Source organism: Dendropsophus ebraccatus, chromosome 5 (assembly GCF_027789765.1).
Source record: "Dendropsophus ebraccatus isolate aDenEbr1 chromosome 5, aDenEbr1.pat, whole genome shotgun sequence".
In the NCBI taxonomy this organism is placed as follows: domain Eukaryota; kingdom Metazoa; phylum Chordata; class Amphibia; order Anura; family Hylidae; genus Dendropsophus; species Dendropsophus ebraccatus.
Genome location: NC_091458.1, coordinates 17,110,605 through 17,135,339, shown reverse-complemented (window position 1 = coordinate 17,135,339; position 24,735 = coordinate 17,110,605). Strand labels below are relative to the sequence as shown.

Below are 24,735 nucleotides of genomic sequence, written 5' to 3'. Positions count from 1 at the left end.
TTGTACAGATTTGTAATTTACTTCTATTAAAAAAAATCTCAAGTCTTTCAGTACTTATCAGCTGCTGTATGTCCTGCAGGAAGTGGTATATTCTTTCCAGTCTGACACAGTGCTCTCTGCTGCCACCTCTGTCCATGTCAGGAACTGCCCAGTGCAGTGGCAAATCCCCATAGAAAACCTCTCCTGCTCTGGACAGTTCCTGACATGGACAGAGGTGGCAGCAGAGAGCACAGTGTCAGACTGAAAAGAATACACCTTTTCCTGCAGGATGTACAGCATCCCAACCCGAGGTGCAGAACAGTATCCTGTAAAAAGAGGAACTGATCCAGATAGAGCAAAGTTGCTAGAAGCCTACGTACTCTTATCTCGCACCGCATGTGTAACCAGGTAATTTTGGCCAAACAAATTTGCTGCCTCCTCTGTCCATGGGAACTGTCCAGAGCAGGAGAGGTTTGCTATGGGGATTTGCTCCTGCTCTGGACAGTTCCTGACATGGACAGAGGTGGCAGCAGAGGGCACTGTGTCAGACTGGAAAGGGCTTATTGGGGGAGATTTATCAAACTGGTGTAGAGTTGTTTTAGTTGCCCCTAGCAACCAATCAGATTCCACTTTTCATTCACAAGAGCCCCCATACACATACTTATCTTGCCCGGTGCAGTTTTCCTTCGCTCTGACAGCTCCCTGGTGCTCGAGTCATGCGATGGGCCAGGTGGGTATGTAGGGGGGGGGGGCATGAATCCTAGTTATGCCCCTGCCATCACCTATTGTGAATGGTGGATCCTGTGTTATTTATGTATAGATCCGTTAATGTTCACTGTAATCTTGCCGAGGATGATAAGGAGGAGACTGCTGAAAAGTTTTCTCTGCAGAACAGAAAGTCTCAGTTTATTATTAGGCTTAGTGGCCAGGATGAAAACTGCAGGATTACAGGATTCTTTTATAATACAGAGTGTAGATTGGAGAATTAGAAGAAGAAAAAAATCACCAAAAAGTCTTTAAAAACAACATAAATTTTATACAAACAATGGATTTTCTGATAACAGATTCCCTTTTAAGTGGTTGCCAGGCAACATGAAGTCACATGTCCTACAAAAAAAAAAGTCAAAGGCGGAGCTGTAGGATGAGAACTAAGCATAGTTTAAATATAAGTGCGCTGTTACGGGTTTAGGTTTTAAATACAATATAATATTACCTTCTAAAAATACTAATAACACAAATGACACAACCATTCATTTAAATGGGTAATGAGTCCTCTTAATTTTCATGGAAGCTGATTTAATCTTGATGGTTGTATTGTTTTCTACCCATGTGTCCCAGTGGATGCCGGATATATCCACACCCCGGGTCACTCGGTGAACTCCGTTCAGATTGGCTAATCCACACTGGCTGAACCACCAGCCACTCCGGCTCTTGTGCTGGCTGCAGCTGGTCACTTTGGTGCCATTGAAGGAACAGGAAGGGTAACAGCTATCGTTGTCCACGTCATATGTGCTGAAGGGCATGGCGTTTTGGTTGTCCTCTTTGCGGCTTCCTCGTATGGCATCTCCTAAATATCAATGGACAGTTGTTAATTTATTACCATTCAGTTCAGCTGTTCTCCTAATATGCAGGAGAATGGACTTTGTGCCACACCCCTCCCCCCGCCTTCCAGCTGCTGATTGACAGATCTCTGCCTATACACAGTATATATACACATTATAGATAACTGCCAATCAGCGTCTGGTGGACAGAAGGAGCTGGTGCTCATGAATATCAAGGACTACTGAGCACAAGCACATAATGGAGAGGACTAGTGTTTGACAACAGGCAAGTTTCTATCTTTGTAACTTCCCCGTATGGAGAATATGTGAGAAGCCATGTACCTGCAGTCCCAAAGTAGCGCCCGACATGCATTATAAAAGCCGTCTTCTCATCTTCAATCCAAAAGTTATCATAAGTGGCATATGCGGACGAGCCGTCCTCGGCCTCTAAGGCTATATTCAGCATAAAGCTGGTGTTCTTTTGGTTTAGAATGCAGAATGTCTTCTTCAGACCTAGCCAGAACTCACCTGCAAACACCAAGACCATAGGGTTATCAAAGGAAATCTAATTAAAGGGGTCCTCCACTATGAACACATTTCTTTTTTGTGTAATAGGTCATCTGAAAATATGAGATAGATAGTAGATAGATAGATAGATAGATAGGAGATAGATAGATAGATAGATAGGAGATAGATAGATAGATAGATAGATAGATAGATAGATAGATAGATAGATAATAGATAGGAGATAGATATATAGATAGATAGATAGATAGATAGATAGATAGATAGATAGATAGGAGATAGATAGGAGATAGATAGATAGATAGATAGATAGATAGATAGGAGATAGATAGATGATAGATAGATAGATAGATAGATAGATAGATAGAAGATAGGAGATAGATAGATAGGAGATAGATAGGAGATAGATAGATGGATAGATAGATAGATAGGAGATAGATAGATAGATAGATAGATAGATAGATAGATAGATAGATAGATAGGAGATAGATAGATAGATATAGATAGGAGATAGATAGATAGGAGATAGATATATAGATAGATAGATAGATAGATAGATAGATAGATAGATAGATAGATAGATAGATAGGAGATAGATAGGAGATAGATAGATAGATAGATAGATAGATAGATAGATAGATAGATAGATAGGAGATAGATAGATAGATAGATAGATAGGAGATAGATAGATAGATAGATAGATAGATAGATAGATAGATAGATAGATAGATAGATAGATGAACCAAATAATAACACAGTATACAGTTAGCTCCCACTAGTGGTGGCTGCAGGAAGTAAAAGTTTTATTATTTAAATCTATGTCTATGCAGCGTATCAAACTTGGGCTCCAATAAGGAAATGTTAATAATTAATCAGAACAAAATTTAGGCCTTAGAAATGTTATGTTAAGGGTGTGCAGTCACTTTAAGCAGCCTGGAGAAACAACTCTGTAGTAACAGACATACAAATAATCAGAACCTGTGTCTAGAAATAAAAGACCATTATAAATGATATCTGTCATGTTTGCCAAATGTGAAACAGCTTGCAGTAAAGCAAACACAGGATGGACGGCCCATGAAGCATGGGGTGGGGGTGGGGGTGGGGGGGTAAAGTCATCTCTTCCTAAACAAGGTTTCACTTATTTTCCGTGCGCTTATTAAACCATTGGTGCAGACCCTGAGTCACCGGGGATGAATGAGTCAGCGCGATACAGTCTGGCCAAAATGTGGAGAGGAAGTTTCTAATGTGAAGACTATGAAGACAAGTCACACAAGTGGATGCTGGACCACCGATCCTGGGTTAATGATCATTCTCCACTGCAGAATAGATAACCCACTCACTTCAATGAAGTATAAGAGTAAATTGGCCGTGGACCGGGTTGCTGGTACTGCTGTTGGGCCGGCTGGTGGGCTCTGGTGTTTTGGAGGCTACTTGTCACGGTGGCCAGGAGTGGTAACACCCACCCCTGGACACACGGCAACCAGACCTTGGTGAGGACTAAGGTGAGGTGCGAGGTGCAGGTGCGGCGGTAGAGATGAGTCCCATTTTAAGCAACTTGTAAACTTTATTTGAAAAGGGTTTCTTAGTGCGGTTTTCCGTCCTATTGGGGTAGTACAAGTCCCAGGTCCTTGCTCTGGGTGGAGCTGCCTTGTAGAGTCCTTCCTACAAAGCTGACCATCTTGTCAGTAGAGAGCGGCTTGCCGGCACTGTGCTCTACTGCAGGTCCAGTCTTGAGTTTATCTGTCCCTTTTTCTAACGTGGTCAGCTGTCCTGTTTTAGCTAGTATGTCCTCGGCATAGGACAAGGCTGAAGACTCCAGTTTCCAGTTTCCCTAGGCGTCTTGAGTGGTGGGGTAACTAGCTGTAGAAAAACGGGTCTGCTCTCTTCTGTCTGGAACGTTGTGTCTGGCCTGTAGCCAGGTGCTAACTAACTAGAAGAAAGGAAGTAGTTATTATAAAAGGAAGTGTTTGTGTAGCCAGACCTTAGTGTTAGCTGCAGCTGTGCTGTGTAAGAGTGTGACATCTAGTGGTTGGAGTAAGGAACAGCGGCCAGCCTGTCCTAACCTGTTACACTAGAGAGATCCACTTTTACCAAGGTGTATGAAGAGAAAGAAAACACGTAGTGGGACACTACACACTAGTTGCTAGCTTGTTTGCTTCCAGCTCTTTCACTCGGGATGGCTTTGGATCCCCAAATATATGAGAATGAACCATTATTCTTTGGGGGGAAAAAACTTTGGGAATTTCTTAGAATAGCCATTTCATGTCATGTCTATCAGTAGATCGCACTAGGTTCCAGGCTGATTTTGCCCGGAGAGGATTCTCCAGCCCCTGCACAGTATGTTGGCTGGAGAACGCTATGAGAAAGTAATTATAAGGAGTGTAAGGCATCAATACAATGTAATCTTCCCATAACCATGGGATCCTGGCCCAAACATAAACCCGCAGCTGCACAGGTAACACCAGGATAATGTGACACAACAATACAGGGATTATGTAGAGTGAGTGGAACTTCCTTTCGGTAACGTTCCCTGTGCAGCACAGTTGGTCTTCGCTTTAACTCTATAGATTTTCTTCTTCACAGCAGGAGTATACATCGACCTGGAGGAGTAGTCATGTATGATATATACCAGATATAATAAACATATACTACTGTAATGGAGAAAAAAAAAATATTTAAAGGATCTATTGGAGTTTTGTATTTTACTAAAAAAAAAATCTAAAGTCTTGCAGTACTTATCAGCTGCTGTATGTCCTGCAGGAAGTGGTCTATTCATTCCAGTATGGAGAGCAGGAGAGGATTTCTATGGGAATTTTCTGCTGCTCTGGACAGTTAAAGATTATTCAAAGACTTAATCACCTGAAAGTTCTCCAAATCCATCCACGTAGTCCAGCCAAGTTCTCTGGAAATCAATAGTTCCATCAATTCTCTTCTGAAGAACGGTCCAACCTCCTCCTCTATAATCCATGTCACAGAACGCCTAGAAAGACGTTTCAGTAGAAGATTCAACATAAAGAGATTTTTTTATTGAGTTTGTTGTATTAAATGTATGAAGATGGCCATTAAAGGGGAACTCCAGCGAAAATAATTTTCTTTCAAATCAACTGGTGTCAGAAAGTTATATAAATTTGTAATTTACTTCTATTAAAAAATCTAAAATCTTACAGTACTTATCAGCTGCTGTATGCTCTGCAGGAAGTGGTGGTATTCTTTCCAATCTGACACAGTGCTCTCTGCTGCCACCTCTGTCCATGTCAGGAACTGTCCAGAGCAGGAGAGGTTTTCTATGGGGATTTGCTGCTGCTCTGGACAGTTCCTGACATGGACAGAGGTGGCAGCAGAAAGCGCTATGTCAGACTGGAGAGAATACACCACTTCCTGTCGGACATACAGCAGCTGATAAGTATAGGAAGACTTAAATCTTTATAACTTTCTTTATAACTTATAGTATATGCATATCTAAGTAAGGGATTACAGTGCAGTTACATACAGTGACTATATGGGGGCTCTCACTTTCTCTTTTCTTCTTCACCTGACCCAGACTGCCAGTGCACTGTTTGCTGGTCCAAATAGGGCACCACACAGTAATATCACCCCCATTAGTTCCCTACAAAAAATAGTGGCACTCAGTGGGGGCTCCCCCAAATAGTGGCACTGAGTGTCTTTATGTCTTTACAATAAGTGTGTTGAGGGCAGTATACTGGCACCGATACTGGGATGGGGGTGCAATTAGTGTGAAGGGGGCCCACAGGAAGTACCTTTTTTTACGTGAGGATAACTTTCCTGTGGGACCCCTCACTTAGTAAAGGTAATCCCTGTGGGCCCCCTACACACTAAGTGCACCCCCATCCCAGTATAGTGCCCTCCACACACTCATTGTATTCCATTCAGTATTAGTGCCCCCTTATTGCCCCCTTTTAAGTAATGATCACAGTAAGGAGAACACAGCCATATCTGTTCTTACCTCAAATGGGAAGTGTGTTCCTTCTGGCTGGATAATGTATATTCCACTCGGAGCTTTTGAATTTATTCCAAAATTGTCCTTAATATCAGTGCAATCGAAACCTGAACAGAGATACAAGGGGAAGGTCTCCACTTTACTAGTACAAGTAGTAACCATGAAAATCCTGAGTTTCTTTATACCAGCATTAGGGGGACCTGATTGGTAATAGATTATCCTGTATAATGCTGCTTTTCCCCGGACGATTATCGTGCGAATTTGCACGATAACGACCGAATTCGAATGATAATCGTACGTGTAAACGCAGCGAACAATCAAACGACGAGCGAGAAATCGTTCATTTTGATCTTTCAACAAGTTCTCAAATCGTCGTTGATCGTTCGCAAAAAAATTTGCAGATTGTTCCGTGTGAACAGTCGTTCGCCGATCGCAAAACGATTTTCCCTACGATATATCTTACCGTCTAAATGCTGATCGTTATGAAAAAAAATCGTTACTCCGACATCGTTAATCGTACAATCGGGCCAATTATCGTTTCGTGTAAACGCAGCATTAGAGTAATCCAGAGGAAAACCGGCAAATCTCACCTCCCTGGTCCTGCAGTCCTCTTCACTTTCAGGCGCTGCAAATACAAGATCCTGACACCAATGCATCAGGATTGTGTATGCAGTAGCACTCAGGGGTGAAGTGGACTAAAGGAATGGGGAGGGGTGAGTATCTGCAGGTGTATTTGGCCGATATCGGCCGTTACGGACGATAATCGTCCTGTGGAATAAAAGGCAACAATCAGCCGACATCGTTCATGTCGGCTGACCGTTGCGTCAGTTGTCTTTCAAACATGTTGAAAGACAAACGACCAGGATAGCAGCGATCTGCTGCCGTCGTTCCGTGGAATAGGAGCGTCGTCAGCCGACCGCCGCTAACCTCCATAAGCTGCCCGGACGATCAACAATCCCCCGGGCAACCCCCCTGCGGGCACTCCCGGAATAGCGGCAGCAGCGAGCGGGAAACGAGCGCTCGTTTGCTCCTGTCGGCCTGTGGAATATGGGCTTTAGGGTGGTCTGGTCTGGGGTCTGTATTTACTTAGGAATGTCCAGTCTGGAGTCTGTATTTACTTAAGGAGGTCTGGAGTCTGTTTTGTTAGGGAGGTCTGGTCTAGAATCTGTATTTACTTAGGAAGATCTGGTCTGGGGTCTATTTACTTAGGGAGGTCTGGTCTGGGGTCTATTTACTTAGGGAGGTCTGGTCTGGGGTCTATTTACTTAGGGAGGTCTGGTCTGGGGTCTGTATTTACTTAGAGGTCTGGTCTGGGGTCTATTTACTTAGGGAGGTCTGGTCTGGGGTCTGTATTTACTTAGAGGTCTGGTCTGGGGTCTATTTACTTATAGGTCTGGTCTGGGGTCTATTTACTTAGGGAGGTCTGGGGTCTGTATTTACTTATAGGTCTGGTCTGGGGTCTATTTAGTAAGGGAGGTCTGGTCTAGAATCTGTATTTACTTAGGGAGGTCTGGTCTGGGGTCTATTTACTTAGGGAGGTCTGGTCTGGGGTCTGTATTTACTTAGAGGTCTGGTCTGGGGTCTATTTACTTATAGGTCTGGTCTGGGGTCTATTTACTTAGGGAGGTCTGGGGTCTGTATTTACTTAGAGGTCTGGTCTGGGGTCTATATTTAGTTAGGGAGGTCTGGTCTAGAATCTGTATTTACTTAGGAAGGTCTGGTCTAGGGTCTGTATTAAAGAGAGTCGGATCTAGGGTCTGTATGGTCTGAGGTCTGTATTCATGTACAGTCTGGTCTAAGGGGTCTTGTGTGGGGCCTGTATTTACTTAGGGGGTCTGGTCTGCTCCGGGTTCGTGTGCGAAGCCTTGATTTAGGCGGTCTGGTCTTGGATCTGAATCTATTCATTGGGTAAGGTGTCTGTATTTATCTGGAGGGTCTCATCTGGGGTCTTTGTTTTTAGGTCTGGTCTGGGGTATATATGGTCTGGGGGTGTTCTGTTAGTTGGTGCTTTATCCAGAGGCTCAGACAGTGTTGTGAGTAGCAGACATTTTATTCAGCTGCCATTTCACATGAGGTAAACTACTGAACAACTACCAACAAGATAACACAGTACAGTAAACTATATGAACAATATAAGTAGCGAGACCCCTAGAGGCCATACAGAGCATATACATATTGCTACAGGGGGGGGGTCTATATTTATATAAAGGGTCTGGAGCTCTGTTCTTATTGAGGGGGTCTGGTCTGGAATCTGTATTAAAGGGGTTGTCCGGCGATAAAAAATTATTCACAGAATAACACACATTACAAAGTTATACAACTTTGTAATGTATGTTATGTCTGTGAATGGCCCCCTTCCCCGTGTTTCCCCCCACCCACGCTAGACCCGGAAGTGTGGTGCATTATACTCACCGCATGTCGTGTCGTCCACGGTCTCCGATCGTCAGCAGTGACGTCTTCTTCGGGAGCTTGGCGGATCTTCCCGAGTGCCGGCCGCCCTCTGCAGCGTCATCCGAAGCTCAGCCGCGATTGGCTGAGCATAACTGTGCTCAGCCAATCGCGGCTGAGCGGCTGATGACGCGGCCACTTCATCAGCTGCTCAGCCGCGATTGGCTGAGCACAGTTATGCTCAGCCAATCGCGGCTGAGCTTCGGATGACGCTGCAGAGGGCGGCCGGCACTCGGGAAGATCCGCCAAGCTCCCGAAGAAGACGTCACTGCTGACGATCGGAGACCGTGGTCGGCACGCGACAGGTAATGTATAGCGCACCACACTTCCGGGTACACGGGTGGGGGTGGTGGGACACGGGGAAGGGGGCCATTCACAGACATAACATACATTACAAAGTTGTATAACTTTGTAATGTGTGTTATTCTGTGAATAATTTTTTATCGCCGGACAACCCCTTTAAGAAGGTTCTGGTACGAAGCCTGTATTTAGGGGGTTCTGGTCTGCTGTGTGTACTTATGGGGTCCTGGGTCTGTTATTATTTATGATGATCTGGTCTGGAGTCGGTATTTATGTGATCTTGGGTCTGTATTTATTTGGGGGGTCTGGTCTAGCATCTCTATTAGTTTCTTCCTTTCTGTCTTTGATGTAGAGGTACAAGATGAGTCAAAAGTCTGCAAGCTTAGTGTATATATACATATGTAGAGAACTTTGGAAATAAAATGACCGCAGTATTATCATTCATTATTGGCAAATATATACATCAACTTTCCAACAAACCCAGTATTCTTACCATGTGTCTGAAAAGGTCTATGTAGGAAAGGATCAGTGTTCTTTTTCAAGACTTCTGCATTCAAAAGAAGAACCTTATTGGTTAGTTCACTCACCTATAGATAATAATGAGAGGATTAAGAACATTGCACAATGTCATAATACTAGATTTGTTACACGGGGATGGATGATACATCACTTTGCTATTCAGAAATCTGGTCTCTAACCATATGAAGTAGGCTCTGAATACTTTACACTGATATATTATTTTTATTAAGCAACTTTCTATATAGACTTTAAGTCCTACTATTTGGTTGTTGTAGAGTCTGTGCAACACCTGCATACAGCTGGTTATTCTGCTGCTTCTGAGATTGATGCATATATACACTGCTCCTGACTCTCTCCCTCTGTTCTCTTTTAGATTTACCACCATTGAGGGAAAGGATGTCAAAGTTTGGAGAGGGAGGAAAGCATCCAAGTCTTCAGGGAGGGCAGATCACACAGGCTGTACTGAGTATAGAAATCGAGACATGCACACACAGAGCACTCTATTGTAGATGGTGTGGAGCGCACCCCTGGCAGATTTCGCATATTACATGGTGCCCATAGAAATTTTATGTGCAAAATCAAAATGTACTAGTTTGGGTGTGGTTTCCAAGGATTGAATAGTAAGCTGTACAAATAAAGAACTCAGGAGTGATAAGAGTAGAGAAGTATTTGCACCTGATTAGAGAGGAAATCCAAAGATTTTTGGTGTTCCTCCATCATGTTCTTCAACATCTTCTTTGTACTTCTGGCATAAGCAATAAGAGAGTTTTGCAGATTCTCTGAAGCGGAATAATACTTAGTTACTTATAGAAGAATCATTTCGGAACACTTCATGCATTTAGTTAAGAATTCTTAAATTATTATAATAAATTATTATCAATATATATGAGTGTGTGTGTGTGTGTGTGTGTGTGTGTGTGTGTGTGTGTGTGTGAGTGTACTCCCAACCGATCAACTTCAGGCCCCAATGCTTTCTGCCTGTACTTGAGGCTTCTGAGATAACACTATCAAACAAAACCGGCCTGCTCAGCCAATCACTGATCAAGGAGGGACAACACTGCAGCCAATGATTGGCTGAGCAGGCAGGTGCTCTGACACATCATTTTGGAAGCAGCCACAATCAGGCATCTCAAGTCACTGGACTAGGAGCTGCAGTAGGCTAGGGAGGGTAAGAATTGTATATTTGTTAGCAGCTCTCCAGCAACAATATATATTATCTGGGAAGGGAATACCCTTTAAGCAGTGGCGTAGCTACCACGGTCGCAGCCGCTGCGATTGGGCCACTACCAAGGGGGGGGCCCGCGAGGCCCCCCCTTGCCACTGTACTGCTCCACTCCCTCTTGTGACCGCAAGCAATGTTTTGCTTACGATCACAAGAGGGAGGCTGGGAGAGGCCCCTGGCTGACTTGCAGATCCCAGCTCCCTGGCTCTGTTCCCCGTTCCCGGCAGGCGGCAGCACACACACCATTGAGCTCTGTGTGCCTCCTGTCACTGCCCCGGCGCACACAGAGCTCACTGGTGTGTGTGCTGCATAATTGCCAACAGTTTTGCCGGGACTGTCCCGATTCTGAGGAGACAGCCCCGGCAACACCATGTCCCGGGAAGCTCCGCCCCTGCCGTGAGAAGCCCCACCCCCGTCAGCGCGTGTGACTAGGAGGCTACAGAAACCATACAGGTGAGGATGATGAAGGGTGGTGTAGTGGTTTGATGATGGAAGGGCAGGAGGATGATGAGGGGTCTAGTGGTATGATGATGGAAGGGCAGGAGGATGATGAGGGGTCTAGTGGTATGATGAAGGAACAAGAGGATGATGAGGGGTGTAGTGGTATGATGAGGAAAAAAGAGGATGATGGGGGTGTAGTGATATGATGATGAAGGAACAAGAGGATGATGAGGGGTGTAATGGTTTGATGATGAAGGAACAAAAGGATGATGAGGGGTGTAGTGGTATGATGATAAAGGAACAAGAGGATGATGAGGGGTGTAGTGGTATGATGATAAAGGAACAAGAGGATGATGAGGAGTGTAGTGGTATGATTATAAAGGAACAAGAGGATGATGGGGGTGTAGTGGTATGATGAAGGAGTAAGAGGATGATGGGGGTGTAGTGGTATGATGAAGGAACAAGAGGATGAGGAGGGGTGTAGTGGTATGATGATGAAGGAGTAAGAGGATGATGAGGGGTGTAGTGGTATGATTATAAAGGAACAAGAGGATGATGAGGGGTGTAGTGGTATGATGAAGGAACAAGAGGATGATGAGGGGTGTAGTGGTATGATGATGAAAGGGCAGGATGATGATGAAGGGGTATTAGTATGATGATGGACAAGGATGAAGGGGGTAGTAATATAAAAATGGAGGAGCAGGATGATGAAAGGAGGTTGTAGTATGAAGATGGGGGGGCAGGAGGATGAAAGGGGTAGTAGTATGGTGATGGAGGGGCAGGAGGAGGGGACAATATGGGGGGGGGGCATCTGTAAGGGGGATAAAATGGGCGGCCATGTACAGTATATGAGGGATAACATAGGGGGCATCTATAAGGTGATAACATGGGAAGCATCTAAAAGGGGGATAACACGGGGGCCATCTATAAGGGGGAAACAATGGGGGGGCCATCTATTAAGTGGACTACACGAGGGGTGCTTGCACAGAGGGGGGCATATACTATAAGGGGGATCACATAGTGTCAGGGCTACCTACTAAATAAGGGTGTAAAGGGGCCAATACAGATGTGCAGTTTGTATAGAGATGAGGATGGTGCCAGAGTGAGGAGCCTAATATGTCTGTCTGGCAGATTCTGTAGATTCGTGGCTCGGAGAAATTCTCATAACGGCCCAGGACAGATGGAGAAGAAGATGAAAAGGAAAGAACTCCGATCAGAGAAGACGTCCTCTGTGAGTCACCTGATATAACTGCACTGTAATGTATATGGTGTACAGAGCCTGTGTAGAGCTGGGGCTACGTCTATATGACTGGATGAGGTTTGATTTTATTCAGTAGCAGCGGGGTTAGTCAGTATGTGGTGGTATTAGTCAGTAGCAGCGGTGGTGTTAGTATGTGGTGGTATTAGTCAGTATGCAGTAGCGTTAGTCAGTATGTGGTGGTATTAGTCAGTAGCAGCAGTGGTGTTAGTCAGTATGTGGTGGTATTCGTCAGTAGCAGTGGTGGTGTTAGTAAGTATGTGGTGGTATTAGTATGCGGTAGCATTAGTCAGTATGTGGTGGTATTAGTCAGTAGCAGCGGTGGTGTTAGTATATGGTGGTATTAGTCAGTATGTGGTAGCTTTAGTCAGGATGTGGTGGTATTAGTCAGTAGCAGCAGTGGTGTTAGTCAGTATGTAATGGTATTAGTCAGTAGCAGCGGTGGTGTTAGTCAGTATGCGGTGGTGTTATTTCTTACTTGAAATCTGGTACTGTGATTTATTGGATTTAGTATACTGCATTTGGTCAGTAACAATATGGTGGTGATGGTGATATATATACACAACAATAGTATAGTGTAAAATATAAATTATCTGACAAAAACGCTTCAAGAAAATTAAAACATGGCTACCAGTACCCCAAAAATACATCACTGCAAGTAGTCATCTATACCTGCTTAGACTGGACTACCTAGAGCCCGCAGAGGGGAGATGACTGGGTGCCTGCCATCTAGCTATAGAGAACAGACACAGCTCCTATTTCTTATTATAAACTCTGCAGGACCTAGTGGATCAGGTTGTGGATAGGGGTCATCCATACATCAGGGCCCGATAGAAGCATGGCTAGGATTTACTTCAACCGGGGCGAATGTTTAGTCTTCTGCCCGAGTTCTGTATCTAAACACCCTGACCAAGGCAAACTTATTTGCTGGTGTCCCCTGTATCATTGAGAATTCATCCCATCTTACTATAACTTTGTTGACTGCGCTCAGCAGAGGCCAAACCTGTCCACTAGTGAGCTACTCTGACTCCCAACTTAAAGGGACTTACCACATTGACTATGCTATTCAGACTGCCTGCATCATGTTATAGAGCAGAAAAAGCTGAGCAGATTGATATATAATTGTGTGGGAAAATATTCAGTACAACATGCTATTTATTGCTCTAAATCTTTGCTCATAGTCCAGTGGGCGGACCTACTCCTAAACTGACAGTTATTTCTGAATACACACTCATACAGGGAAGGCTGTCAATCACTGAGTAGGACCGCCCACTGCAATCCTAGGTCCAGAATGAGCAGGGATTTAGAGCAATAGATTACAGGTTCTACTGAATCTTTTCCCACACATCTATATATCAATCTGCTCAGCTCATACTGCTCTGTAACATAAAGCTGGCAGATCCGACTGCGCTGTCAGTGTGAGAAACTCACTTTAAGCAAGGAGCAAAGGGAGTTAAAGCGGTGCTCTGGAGAAGATCTTTTTCTTTCAAATCAACTGGTTTCAGAAAGTTATATTCATTTGTAATTAACTTCTCTGGTCTTCCAGTATTTATCATCTGCTGTTTGTCCTGAAGGAAGTGGTGTATTTTCTCCAGTCTGACTCAGTGCTCTCTGCTGCCACCTTTGTCCATGCCAGGAACTGTCCAGAGCAGGAGAGGTTTTCTATGTGGATTTGCTGCTGCTCTGGACAGTTCCTGACATGGACAGAGATGGCGGCAGAGAGCACTGTGTCAGACTGGAAAGAATACATCACTTCCTGCAGAACACACAGCAGCTGATAAGTACTGGAAGGCCTGAAATTTTTAAATAGAAGTAAATTACAAATCTATATAACTTTCAGACACCAGCTGATCTGAAAGAAAAAGATTTTTGCCGGAGTACCACTTTAAGCACAGAGAGGTCATTAGGATAGTGAGTGTAAGAGTATGTAGCAAAGGGAGTATAAGGAGACCATAATGAGGAGACCAATATAACAAATGGTAATAACAATGTGCTATAATACAATGGAGAGAAAAAGAAAGAATCCAAACATATAAAGAAGAAAATTATTGGCCAAAGGAGACGGATGGGAAAAGAAGATGCCAAGGGAGACCTGGAAGCCAAATTGTTTGGCTATGATGTAATGGGCAGACATGGAGGGATGGAAGTCGAGCCATGATCGGCCATTGGGTTCTGTGATCTCATTAATAAAGATATTATTAGGGAATTTAGGAATTAGGGAATCACATTCCTCGATATAAGATGATATATCCTCCAGGACGTTGCGGGTTACAGATTGTACTTACTGCACACGCTGAATTTCTGCTCTCGCATCAGTAGAGACATCTCTTTGCATGTCTGAAAACATTTGTCGTGACTTGTCGCTGCGGCCGTGGATTTGCTTTTCTTCTCTATTGGCGAGGTTACATTTTTTAGCGTCTCCTCCACAACACTGACTGATACTGACCTGACATTACCCTGCAATGTAAAAAATGTATCAATATGTCGGTATGTTTTACAGTATTTATTATGACCTGAAATTAAAAAGAGCATGTCATGTACAGTATATTGGTCTTTATATGTTTTACATGTTTGGCGTTTTTTTGGTGGGAGTAATAATATATTGCTAGCAGCTTTACTTCTGGTGATTACAAATATGAGGCTTAAAATGCTATGAACACTTTTGTTTTTTCCAGTTCTTCACTACTTACTAAATAGACTGCAATGGAATATGAAGTTTCTGTAGAATCTGTGCAACACCTCTACATATCTGGCTTTTCTGCTGACAGAGATTCAAAAACGCTTGATCTTGACTCTTGACTCTGTTTTCCCTCCTTTCAGAGACGCCAAGGAAGGAGGTTGTATATAACAGATTAAATGTTAGAGAGGAAGGAAAGCATCCAAGTCTTCAGGGAGGGCAGATCACACAGGCTGCATTGTGTTAGATTATAGATATTGGGGAAAGCACACACCGGGTATCCAGCATTTGATTATTGGTGGCTACAGAAGTTGGATGCAGCCCTTAAAGTCTATGGCTGTATCAATGTTTTCCAGGACTTCCTAGGGCTGCATCCAACTTCTGTAGTCACCAATAATCAATTGCTGCACGTTTGGGTAGAGAAAACCTGAGAATGATCGATATTTACTCATCTCTAGCAATCACTAAGGGGTTAATCAATGCTGATCACTGGGGGGCCCTTACAGTCTCGAGAACATGGACCCCAACTCCATTCATACTCTATGGAAGCTGCAGAAATGGCTGAGAAGAGTGGTTTACTGCTTCCAACATAGTGACTGTGGTCCCCGTTCTCGAGATTGTGTAAGGGCCTCTTGCATTCAGTTAGTTATAACTGTCCGAACTTGTTCCAGGAAAAAAAAAACACAACCTAATACAACCAGGAAACATGAAGATAAAAAGGTGTCTTAAGTTTGAAAAAAATTTTAAACAAAAATTTGTTTAGGTCCTTAAAGTCCAAACTGTGTAGGTCCTCAAAGAGTTAATGATAGAGAGCCATAGATTGCTCATATACAGACGACTGTGCAAACTAAGCAGGAACTAAAGCCAAAAAACACCTTCTGTAAAAAAAAACAAAAAAAAAAAACACACAATTGGCAGCAAAATGTTAAATCTTCCTAAGGTGAGATGGGAGCCAGAGCTGGGAGCAGCTGTCAAGGGGGAGGGGGTCACACAAGGCTACTTCCAGCATGTTCTCCCACAACATGAAACAAGAATAACAAAAATTGCCCCCAAACCGCAAAAAGTCATCGTGCTGCTTTACAGCCCACGCCGTGCATCGCTGAAATGAATAATACTGGATACATGGTGCTGGGACATCAATAGGGAGGGAGGACGAGATGGTCAGACTTCTGCGTCCATGTGTGGGAGGTGATCAACATGCAAATATGTAACTAGGTCTAAAATGGTACTGTGCCTTTAAGAAAATGTCCACTCTACTGATATCTGTAGACTGGGTATCAGATCTAAGAGGACTGTGGGTGCAGGTGAACACGAGGACTGGGGTTGCATTGATATTTCATGTTTATAGGAATTTCTCCACTGGAATTAAAGGGGTTATGTCAAGATTTAAAGCGGAGATGTAAAAGGATAATCTGGTGAATTAAAAGTGTTTTACATTTATTTCAACTTTGTACTATAACTTTTTACATTTACTGTTTTACATTTTCAGGCTGGGTTCACACTACGTATATTTCAGTCAGTATTGTGGTCCTCATATTGCAACCAAAACCAGGAGTGGATTAAAAACACAGAAAGGCTCTGTTCACATAATGTTGTAATTGAGTGGATGGCCGCCATTTATTGGCAAATATTTGCTGTTATTTTAAAACAACGGCTGTTATATTGAAATAATGGCCGTTATTTACTGTTATATGGCGGCCATCCACTCAATTTCAACATTGTGTGAACAGATCCTTTCTGTGTTTTTAATCCACTCCTGGTTTTGGTTGCAATATGAGGACCACAATACTGACTGAAATATACTGACTGAAATATACATATACTGACTAAAATATACGTAGTGTGAACGCAGCCTTACATTGACAGGCAGCTGCACAGTTACATAACTGCAGGCAGAACTAGTGATACTGATGTCTATATATTACATGTTACCATTGGAATAGATATAACACTGGGGGGAGCTGTCTGTGTCACTAGTGCTGCAGCCTCCCCTGGTGTCTATATAATACATGTTACCATTAGAATAGACATTACACTGGGGGGAGCTGTCTGTGTCACTAGTGCTGCAGCCTCCCTGATGTCTATATAATATATGTTACCATTAGAATAGACATTACACTGGGGGGAGCTGTCTGTGTCACTAGTGCTGCAGCCTCCCCTGATGTCTATATAATACATGTTACCATTAGAATATACATTACACTGGGGGGAACTGTCTGTGTCACTAGTGCTGCAGCCTCCCCTGATGTCTTTATAAATACATGTTACCATTAGAATAGACAATACACTGGGGGAGCTGTCTGTGTCACTAGTGCCGCAGCCTCCCCTGATGTCTATATAATATATGTTACCATTAGAATAGACATTACACTGGGGGGAGCTGTCTGTGTCACTAGTGCGCAGCCTCCCCTGGTTACTATATAATATATGTTGCCATTAGAATAGACATTACATTGGGGGGAGCTGTCTGTGTCACTAGTGCTGCAGCCTCTCCTGATATCTATATAATATATGTTACCATTAGAATAGACATTACACTGGGGGTAGCTGTCTGTGTCACTAGTGCTGCAGCCTCTCCTGATATCTATATAATACATGTTACCATTAGAATAGACATTACATTGGGGGGAGCTGTCTGTGTCACTAGTGCTGGATAAGTACTGGAAGACTGGAGATTTTTAATAGAAGTAAATTACATATCTCTTGCACTTTCTGGCACCAGTTGATTTGAAAGGGTTTTTTTGTGAACTTCCCCTTTAAACATTACTTTCTGTCATTTTTTTGACAATTTGCATAACCACACCCACCGCGTCTGCGTTCCTGGAGGCGAGCCTAAACATCTTGACTATCATACAAGTACTGGAGAGACCCAGCAACTTAATGTGACAGAATTAGAGTAAAAATCCTGGTTCCAATGTGACTTATTCCTCCCGGTGGACATTACAGGACCCATCTGTCTCCTGCCTGCTATTCCGTATCCCTCCATGCATCCAGCTCTCCTAATACACAAGCATTACGTCCTAAGCTTCAGGCATCGGAACGTTCCAGCTCCGGAGCTGATGGCTTTAGCAGGCAGTTAGCAGTCCAGGGCGGCTGTCAGCGCACAGCTACTTGTATACTTCATACCTCCTCAGTTTCCATGGCTTTAGGGCACCAGTATAAGGACGTCATTGTATAAAGAGTTATATGGGGTTTATAACTAATGGGACCCGGAAGTTATATAATACAAAACACCTTCCCTTATATTAATAGAAAAACACGCCACACGTTAATTAAAAGGGAACTCCGGTGAAAAAAAAATATTGTTTCAACTGGTGTCAGAAAGTTATAAAAAGTTGTAATTTACTTTTATTAAAAAATGTCAAACCTTCCAGTACTTATCAGTTGCTGTATGTCCTGCAGGAAGTGGTGTATTCTTTCCAGTCTGACACAGTGCTCTCTGCTGCCACCTCTGTCCATGTCAGGAACTGTCCAGAGCAGCAGCAAATCCCCATAGAAAACCTCTCCTGCTCTGGACAGTTCCTGACATGGACAGAGGTGACAGCAGAGAGCTCTGTGTCAGACTGGAAAGAATACACCACTTCCTGCAAGACATACAGCAGCTGAGAAGACTTTAGATTTTTTTAATAGAACTGCCGCGATCCCGGGTGCCATATGCAGCCTGTCAAAATATGTCAAAGTTAACAGCTGCATCTAAATGCTTGCTGTCCCTCATACCTGGTTCTAGTATGTGTGTAAAAAAAAAAATGTTTTTTTTTATTAATACAAAGCCCCCTCCCCTAATAAAGGTCAGAATCCCCCCACTTTCCCCATTTAATAAATAAAAATAAATGAATAAATAAACATGTTTGCTATCGCCGCGTGCGTAAAAGCCTGAACTATTAATTTATCACATTCCTGATCTCGCACGGTAAACAGCGTAAGCGTAAAAAAATTCCGAAGTGCAAAATTGTGCATTTTTGGTCGCATCAAATCTCGAAAATTGTAATAAAAAGCGATCAAAAAGTCGCATATGCGCAATCAAGATACCGATAGAAAGAACACATCATGGCGCAAAAAATGACACCTCACACAGCCCCATAAACCAAAGGATAAAAGCGTTATTAAGCGATTTTAAGGAACATATATTTTTTTTTTTAAAGGTTTTAATTTTTTGAAAGCCATCAAATAAAATAAAAGTTATACATGTTACATATCGTTGTAAACATAACAACTTGGGGAACATATATAACAAGTCAGTTTTACCCCAGGGCAAACGGCGTAAAAACAAATACCCCCCAAATATATATATTTTTTTTTCACCACACATACACTCACCGGCCACTTTATTAGGTACACCTGTCCAACTGCACGTTACCACTTAATTTCTAATCAGCCAATCACATGGCGGCAACTCAGTGCATTTAGGCATGTAGACATGGTCAAGACAATCTCCTGCAGTTCAAACCGAGCATCAGTATGGGGAAGAAAGGTGATTTGAGTGCCTTTGAACGTGGCATGGTTGTTGGTGCCAGAAGGGCTGGTCTGAGTATTTCAGAAACTGCTGATCTACTGGGATTTTCACGCACAACCATCTCTAGGGTTTACAGAGAATGGTCCGAAAAAGAAAAAACATCCAGTGAGCGGCAGTTCTGTGGGCGGAAATGCCTTGTTGATGCCAGAGGTCAGAGGAGAATGGGCAGACTGGTTTGAGCTGATAGAAAGGCAACAGTGACTCAAATAGCCAACCGTTACAACCAAGGTAGGCAGAAGAGCATCTCTGACCGCACAGTACCTCCAACTTTGAGGCAGATGGGCTACAGCAGCAGAAGACCACCCGTTACTAGCATGGTGTACCTAATAAAGTGGCCGGTGAGTGTATATATATATTTTTTTTATTTCCCAGCATATTTTAGGAAAAAATTACATCTGCCATTGCAAAGTACAATTATTGGCGCAAAAAATAAGGGCTCATCTGGGTCTCTAGGTGGAAAAATGCAAGCGCTATGTATGGCCTTATATACACAAGGAGGAAAAAACGAAAGCGCAAAAATAAAAACTGTCTGTGTCCCCTAAGGGTTAATAAAAGAATATACAGCATCATCAGAACGACCAAAACCACCCTAACAAGAATCTGCCACCTGTATACCATGCTCAGTGATGGAGACATAGGCAGGGGTGAAGCAAAGCTGTCTCTTAGCTGAGGGCTATCTGCACAAAAATAAAATAAGGCTTTCCTTCTGAGCACAACAGCCTCAGGGCCTTCTGGGAGTCATGAAGGAGACGGGGAGGGGGGAGGGGAGCATGCAGCAGCTCAGCCAGGCATCTATGACACACAGAAAATGTCTACAGTACATGGATTAGATTGTTCTTTCACTTGCCAGGAAATGTAATTTGTAATTCGGACTTTATCTGCAGAAATCTACAAGCAAAATCTGCAGCAATTTACCGCTATTTAAATTTTATGTCATTTTCAAGCATTTTTTATTGCTTTTCGGAGCAATTTTTATGCACCTTCTTTTGTTTCATGTAAATTTTTCTGAGCATTCTGTTTTACACTGTATGTAGCTTTTTCTGATCATTTTATGCAAGTCAGATATTTTCTTGCAATATTTAAGTATTTTTCTGTGCAAAAAGATGTAAAAAAAAAAAAAAAAAAAGCATCAACAATGCAAATAAAACAAGGAGGTTAAAGCAGACGTATTACATCCAATTGACAAAATTGCACGACTGATGTAAAACAAATGTGATATAAAATAAGTTATATCTTAAATCGAGTGATTTCAATTTTTATTAGGAGAGGGGATTTTTTTATAAATGAAAAAACTTTTTTTACACAGTAATATGAAATCCCCTGGGGGACTTCTATATACACAGCACTGATCTCCCATTGAGATCAATGCTGTGTATATTACTGAGCACCAATTCATTAGATTGGTGCTCTATTGGTCTGGTCTGCTGCAGACCAGATCAATAGAATACTGAGCCGGGATCAGCGTCATTCCGGTGCTGAGGCCTGGCCAGATAAGTTAAACTGATTGCCCCTCCGCAATCGCACCATGGGGGGTTTGCGATACGCCAAATAGGCATTTAGATGCAGCTGTCAGCTTTGACAGCTGCATCTAAATGACTTATTATCAGGCACAGTGATTGGACCGTGCTCACTAACTGCCACAGTCCCAGGCTATTAATAGCAGCCAGGGTCTTGGCAGTTCAGAGCGGGGTCGCCACGCGGCCACCCTCTGAACTCCCCTACCCAACCCAGGACATACAGTTACGTCCTGGGTCGTGAAGGGGTTAAAGGGGTACTCAGATTTTTTTTCCCTTTCAAAAAATTTGGTGTCAGAAAGTTATATAGATTCATAATTAACTTTTATTTAAAAATCCTAAGTCTTCCAGTACTTATCAGCTGCTGTATGTCATGCAGGAAGTGGTGTATTCTTTCCAGTCTGACACAGTGCTCTCTGCTGCCACCTCTGTCCATGTCAGGAACTGTCCAGAGCAGTAGCAAATCCCCATAGAAAACCTCTCTGGACGGTTCCTGACATGGACAGAGGTGGCAGCAGAGAGCACTGTGTCAGACTGGAAAGAATACACCACTTCCTGCACTACATACAGCAGCTGATAAATACTGGAAGACTTGACATTTTTTATTAGAAGTAAATTTTTTAATACCAGTTGATTTAAAAGATTTTTGCGCCGGAGTACCCCTTTAAAGTGAACAAATAACAGTACAAGGCTGTTGCCATGTCATGCTGTCTGAGTTGGGCTGCATTACTGCTAATAAAATTGACTGTGATCATGTTGCAACCTGTGGTCTATCCTGCACTATGGCAAATAGCACACAGTATATATAGACGTCTATAGAGAAGTTTAACTGTATGTAAATCACCTCTTCCAGCCAAACCTATAAAACCAGAGTCCCCCTTTAATATCTCCTTCCCATATCTATCCCTTCTATGATATTATAATAATTTTGCCATAGACATACAGTATATCAGAGGGTCCTACCTGTGCGGAGGGGATGGAGGATCCACCGGTCATGGTGCTTTCTCCTCGATGGAAAACAATGTGGCAGAAGATGAGAGCAGCGGCGTAGAGGCGCATCATCTTATATATGAAGAAATGTGAACACTGGAGAAAAAACTGCAGCTTCTCCTTGTGAGAAGAGAGCAGAGAGCGCAGATGCTGCAGCCGAGGAGCTGTATGAGGGACGCCAGCTCTACCGCCTGGATCCAATCATCACAAAGAAAAAAAAACATCGGAGCGCACAGCTCAGGATCCCACCGGAGTCACTTGTTATTAATTAGCCCAATTCATTAAAACATGGAGAAGAGACAATAAACTAAAAAAAAAAAAATACTTTTTTATTCTTAATTTTTCTTGTTATAATGTTTAAAGGGGCAGTTCAGCAAAAATGTTTTTCTTTCAAATAAACTGGTGCCAGAAAGTACCAGAGATTTGTAATTTATTACAATGAAAAAAATCAAATCTCGTCTTCCAGTATTTATCATCTGCTGTATGCCCTGCAGTGTCGCAGTGGTGTCTTGTGCGCGGTGGTGTCTCCTCCCTGCTGCCGGACGCTCCTGCTCTCTCCTCCGCCGCTGGCACGCACGCCCCCGTTTCAGGGGTTTCTTGTCCCAGTGCTCCATGCACATCGAGCTCTTGGCCAGTCAATTCTTCATGGAGCACTTCAAGGTGGCACTTGTCATCAGCCATCTTGAGGGCAACGCCTTGGCCTGGGCTACATCGTTGTGGGATCGGGATGTGTTTGAGGATCCTGCTCCAGCATCTTAAGGCTGGGTTTACACTGCGTTTTTAGCATACGTTTAACGGATCAGTTTTTTTTTAACGGACAAAAAAAATAGTGTCAGCAACATTTTTGTGTCCGTCAAAAAAACCTGATCTGTTTCGATCCGTTTTTTTTTATAATGGAAGTCAATGGAAAAACGGATCAAAACGGATGCACACAAATGCATCCGTTTTTGCAATCCGTTTTTCATCAGTTTTTTTTTTTTAAACGGATGAAAAAAACGGACTGCAAAAACGCAGTGTGAACCCAGCCTTAGCTGAGACTGCCCTCCTCAATTTGCATCAGGGGAACTCTTCTGTTCGTGACAACACTGGACAATTTCGCACGCTGGTAGCCGAACTCGACTGAAATAATGCCGCCTCAGTTGCTACCTTCAGGAAGGGCCTTTCTGGTTGGGTGAAGGACGTGTTTTCCAGCCGGGACCTCCCGTCCTCCTTGGATGACCTGATACACCTGGCCACTGGGATCAATGTCCGTTTCTCCGAGAGAGAGGAGGAGGTCCGACAGGAACAAGAGCATTGTTACACGTTCTGGCTGGCGGCAGCGTTCCGTTCCGTTTCCGTTCCTGTGTCCCTTCTACCGTCTGAGGAGCCCATGCAGGTGGAAAGGGTTTGTCTATCACCTGAGGGGAGCAGAACCTGTGCCTCTCTTGTGCCAGCCCTGACCACTTCCGCCAGAGCTGCTCACGGCCAGAGCGTCCGGGAAACTCCCACACCTAGTCCAGGTAGGAGGGGTCTCCATAGGTATCAATGTTTCCTCTCCACGCTTGTCCCTGACGGTCATGTTGTTAACCCCATCTGGGCAGTGGTTTAAGTCCACTGCCTTCCTGGATTCTTGCTCTGCAAGCAGTTTCATCATCGAATCCTTAGTCCAGAAGTTGCAACTCTCGGTGGTCTGACTTGCCAGACCTCTGTCTATCTCCTCAGTCACCGGGGAGTCTCTTAGTGTAGTTGTCCAGTGTTACAGCCGCGGCGGCGTCCTGTGCTCCTGGCCGCTGCCGCGACCTCTCCATGCAGCTGCCGGGGTCCATGTGCAGGGACCCGGCGCTGCTACTAGTTCGGCCCCGGGGGGCGCCTTACCTCGCCCCGCTCCTGTCACCCGCTGTGCCGGCCGGCACGCGCGTCCCTGCCTCCTAGCGCCGGCTGTCTCAGATTTAAAGAGCCAGTCCGCCCCTAATTGGAAGTTGCACTAATCACTTCCTATAAATTCCAGCCCTGCCCCACTCCAGGTGTTGGAGCCTCTACATGCTTCCCATAGCGTTTGGCCCAGCTCCCTGTTGTTCCTGATTCCTGTCCGCTACCTGGTCCCTAGTCCTTGTTCCTGATTCCTGTCCACTACCTGGTCCCTAGTCCTCGTTCCTGGTTCCTGCTCCTCTGTTACACTATTGCTCCTGTGTTCAGCCTGTCACCTGCGGTTACGCCTACAGACCTCTGCCAGCACCATCTCCTGCCTACTGCTCCTGCCATGCCTCGCCTGCCGTCACTAGCAACCAAGCCAGGGGTAGCGACCTGGGGGTCGCCTGCCGCAGCAAGTCCATCCCGCCTTGCGGCGGGCTCTGGTGAAAACCAGCGGCCCCTTAGACTCCACTCCTTGGTGAGGTTAGTGCCATCGCTAGTGACGGTCCAGTGGATCCACTACTCCAGGCAATACAGTAGGCTCCAACCATGGATCCCCGCGAGGTGCCTGATATCCGTGACGTAGCCAGAGTGGTTGCCCAACAGGCGCAACAAATCCAGCAACAGTCGCAGCAGATCCAGCAACTCACTGCCGCCTTACAGCAGCATACTACAGCCCAGCGCGCACCACCTCCTGCTGCTTTTTCAACACTTCGACTGGCTCTCCCAAGCAAATACTCTGGTGACTCCAAGTTGTGCAGAGGATTCCTGACTCAATGCACCATGCATATTGAACTCTTAAGTAGTCAGTTTCCCACCGAGCGCTCTAAAGTGGCCTCAGCCTACTGGAGGGTAGAGCTCTGGCTTGGCCACGCCGCTGTGGGACCGAGATGACCCTGCTGCTGCTAATCTCCGAACCTTCCTGGCCGAGTTTCGCTCCGTCTTTGAGGAACCTGCTCG

The 24,735-nt window shown here is 44.1% G+C and overlaps 1 protein-coding gene across 2 annotated transcripts in view; it reads right to left on the bottom strand.

The window, feature by feature from the left end:
* Positions 1-908: 908 nt before the first annotated feature.
* Positions 909-24,735, bottom strand: part of ANGPTL5 (angiopoietin like 5) — a 33,817-nt gene continuing 9,990 nt past the window's right edge. Inside the window, exons 1-8 of one of the 2 annotated variants that reach the window (XM_069969599.1) lie at positions 21,859-21,996; positions 14,477-14,648; positions 9,946-10,049; positions 9,245-9,338; positions 6,010-6,110; positions 4,905-5,025; positions 1,863-2,048; positions 909-1,546 (exon numbers count right to left, since the gene is read on the bottom strand). In XM_069969599.1, coding sequence (XP_069825700.1) covers positions 1,230-1,546; positions 1,863-2,048; positions 4,905-5,025; positions 6,010-6,110; positions 9,245-9,338; positions 9,946-10,049; positions 14,477-14,648; positions 21,859-21,957 — 1,194 coding nt within the window. In that variant the 5' untranslated portion in view covers positions 21,958-21,996 and the 3' untranslated portion in view covers positions 909-1,229. Of the gene's footprint in view, positions 1,547-1,862; positions 2,049-4,904; positions 5,026-6,009; positions 6,111-9,244; positions 9,339-9,945; positions 10,050-14,476; positions 14,649-21,858; positions 21,997-24,735 lie in introns of those variants that run through there. The other variant, XM_069969600.1, reaches the window with a different exon arrangement.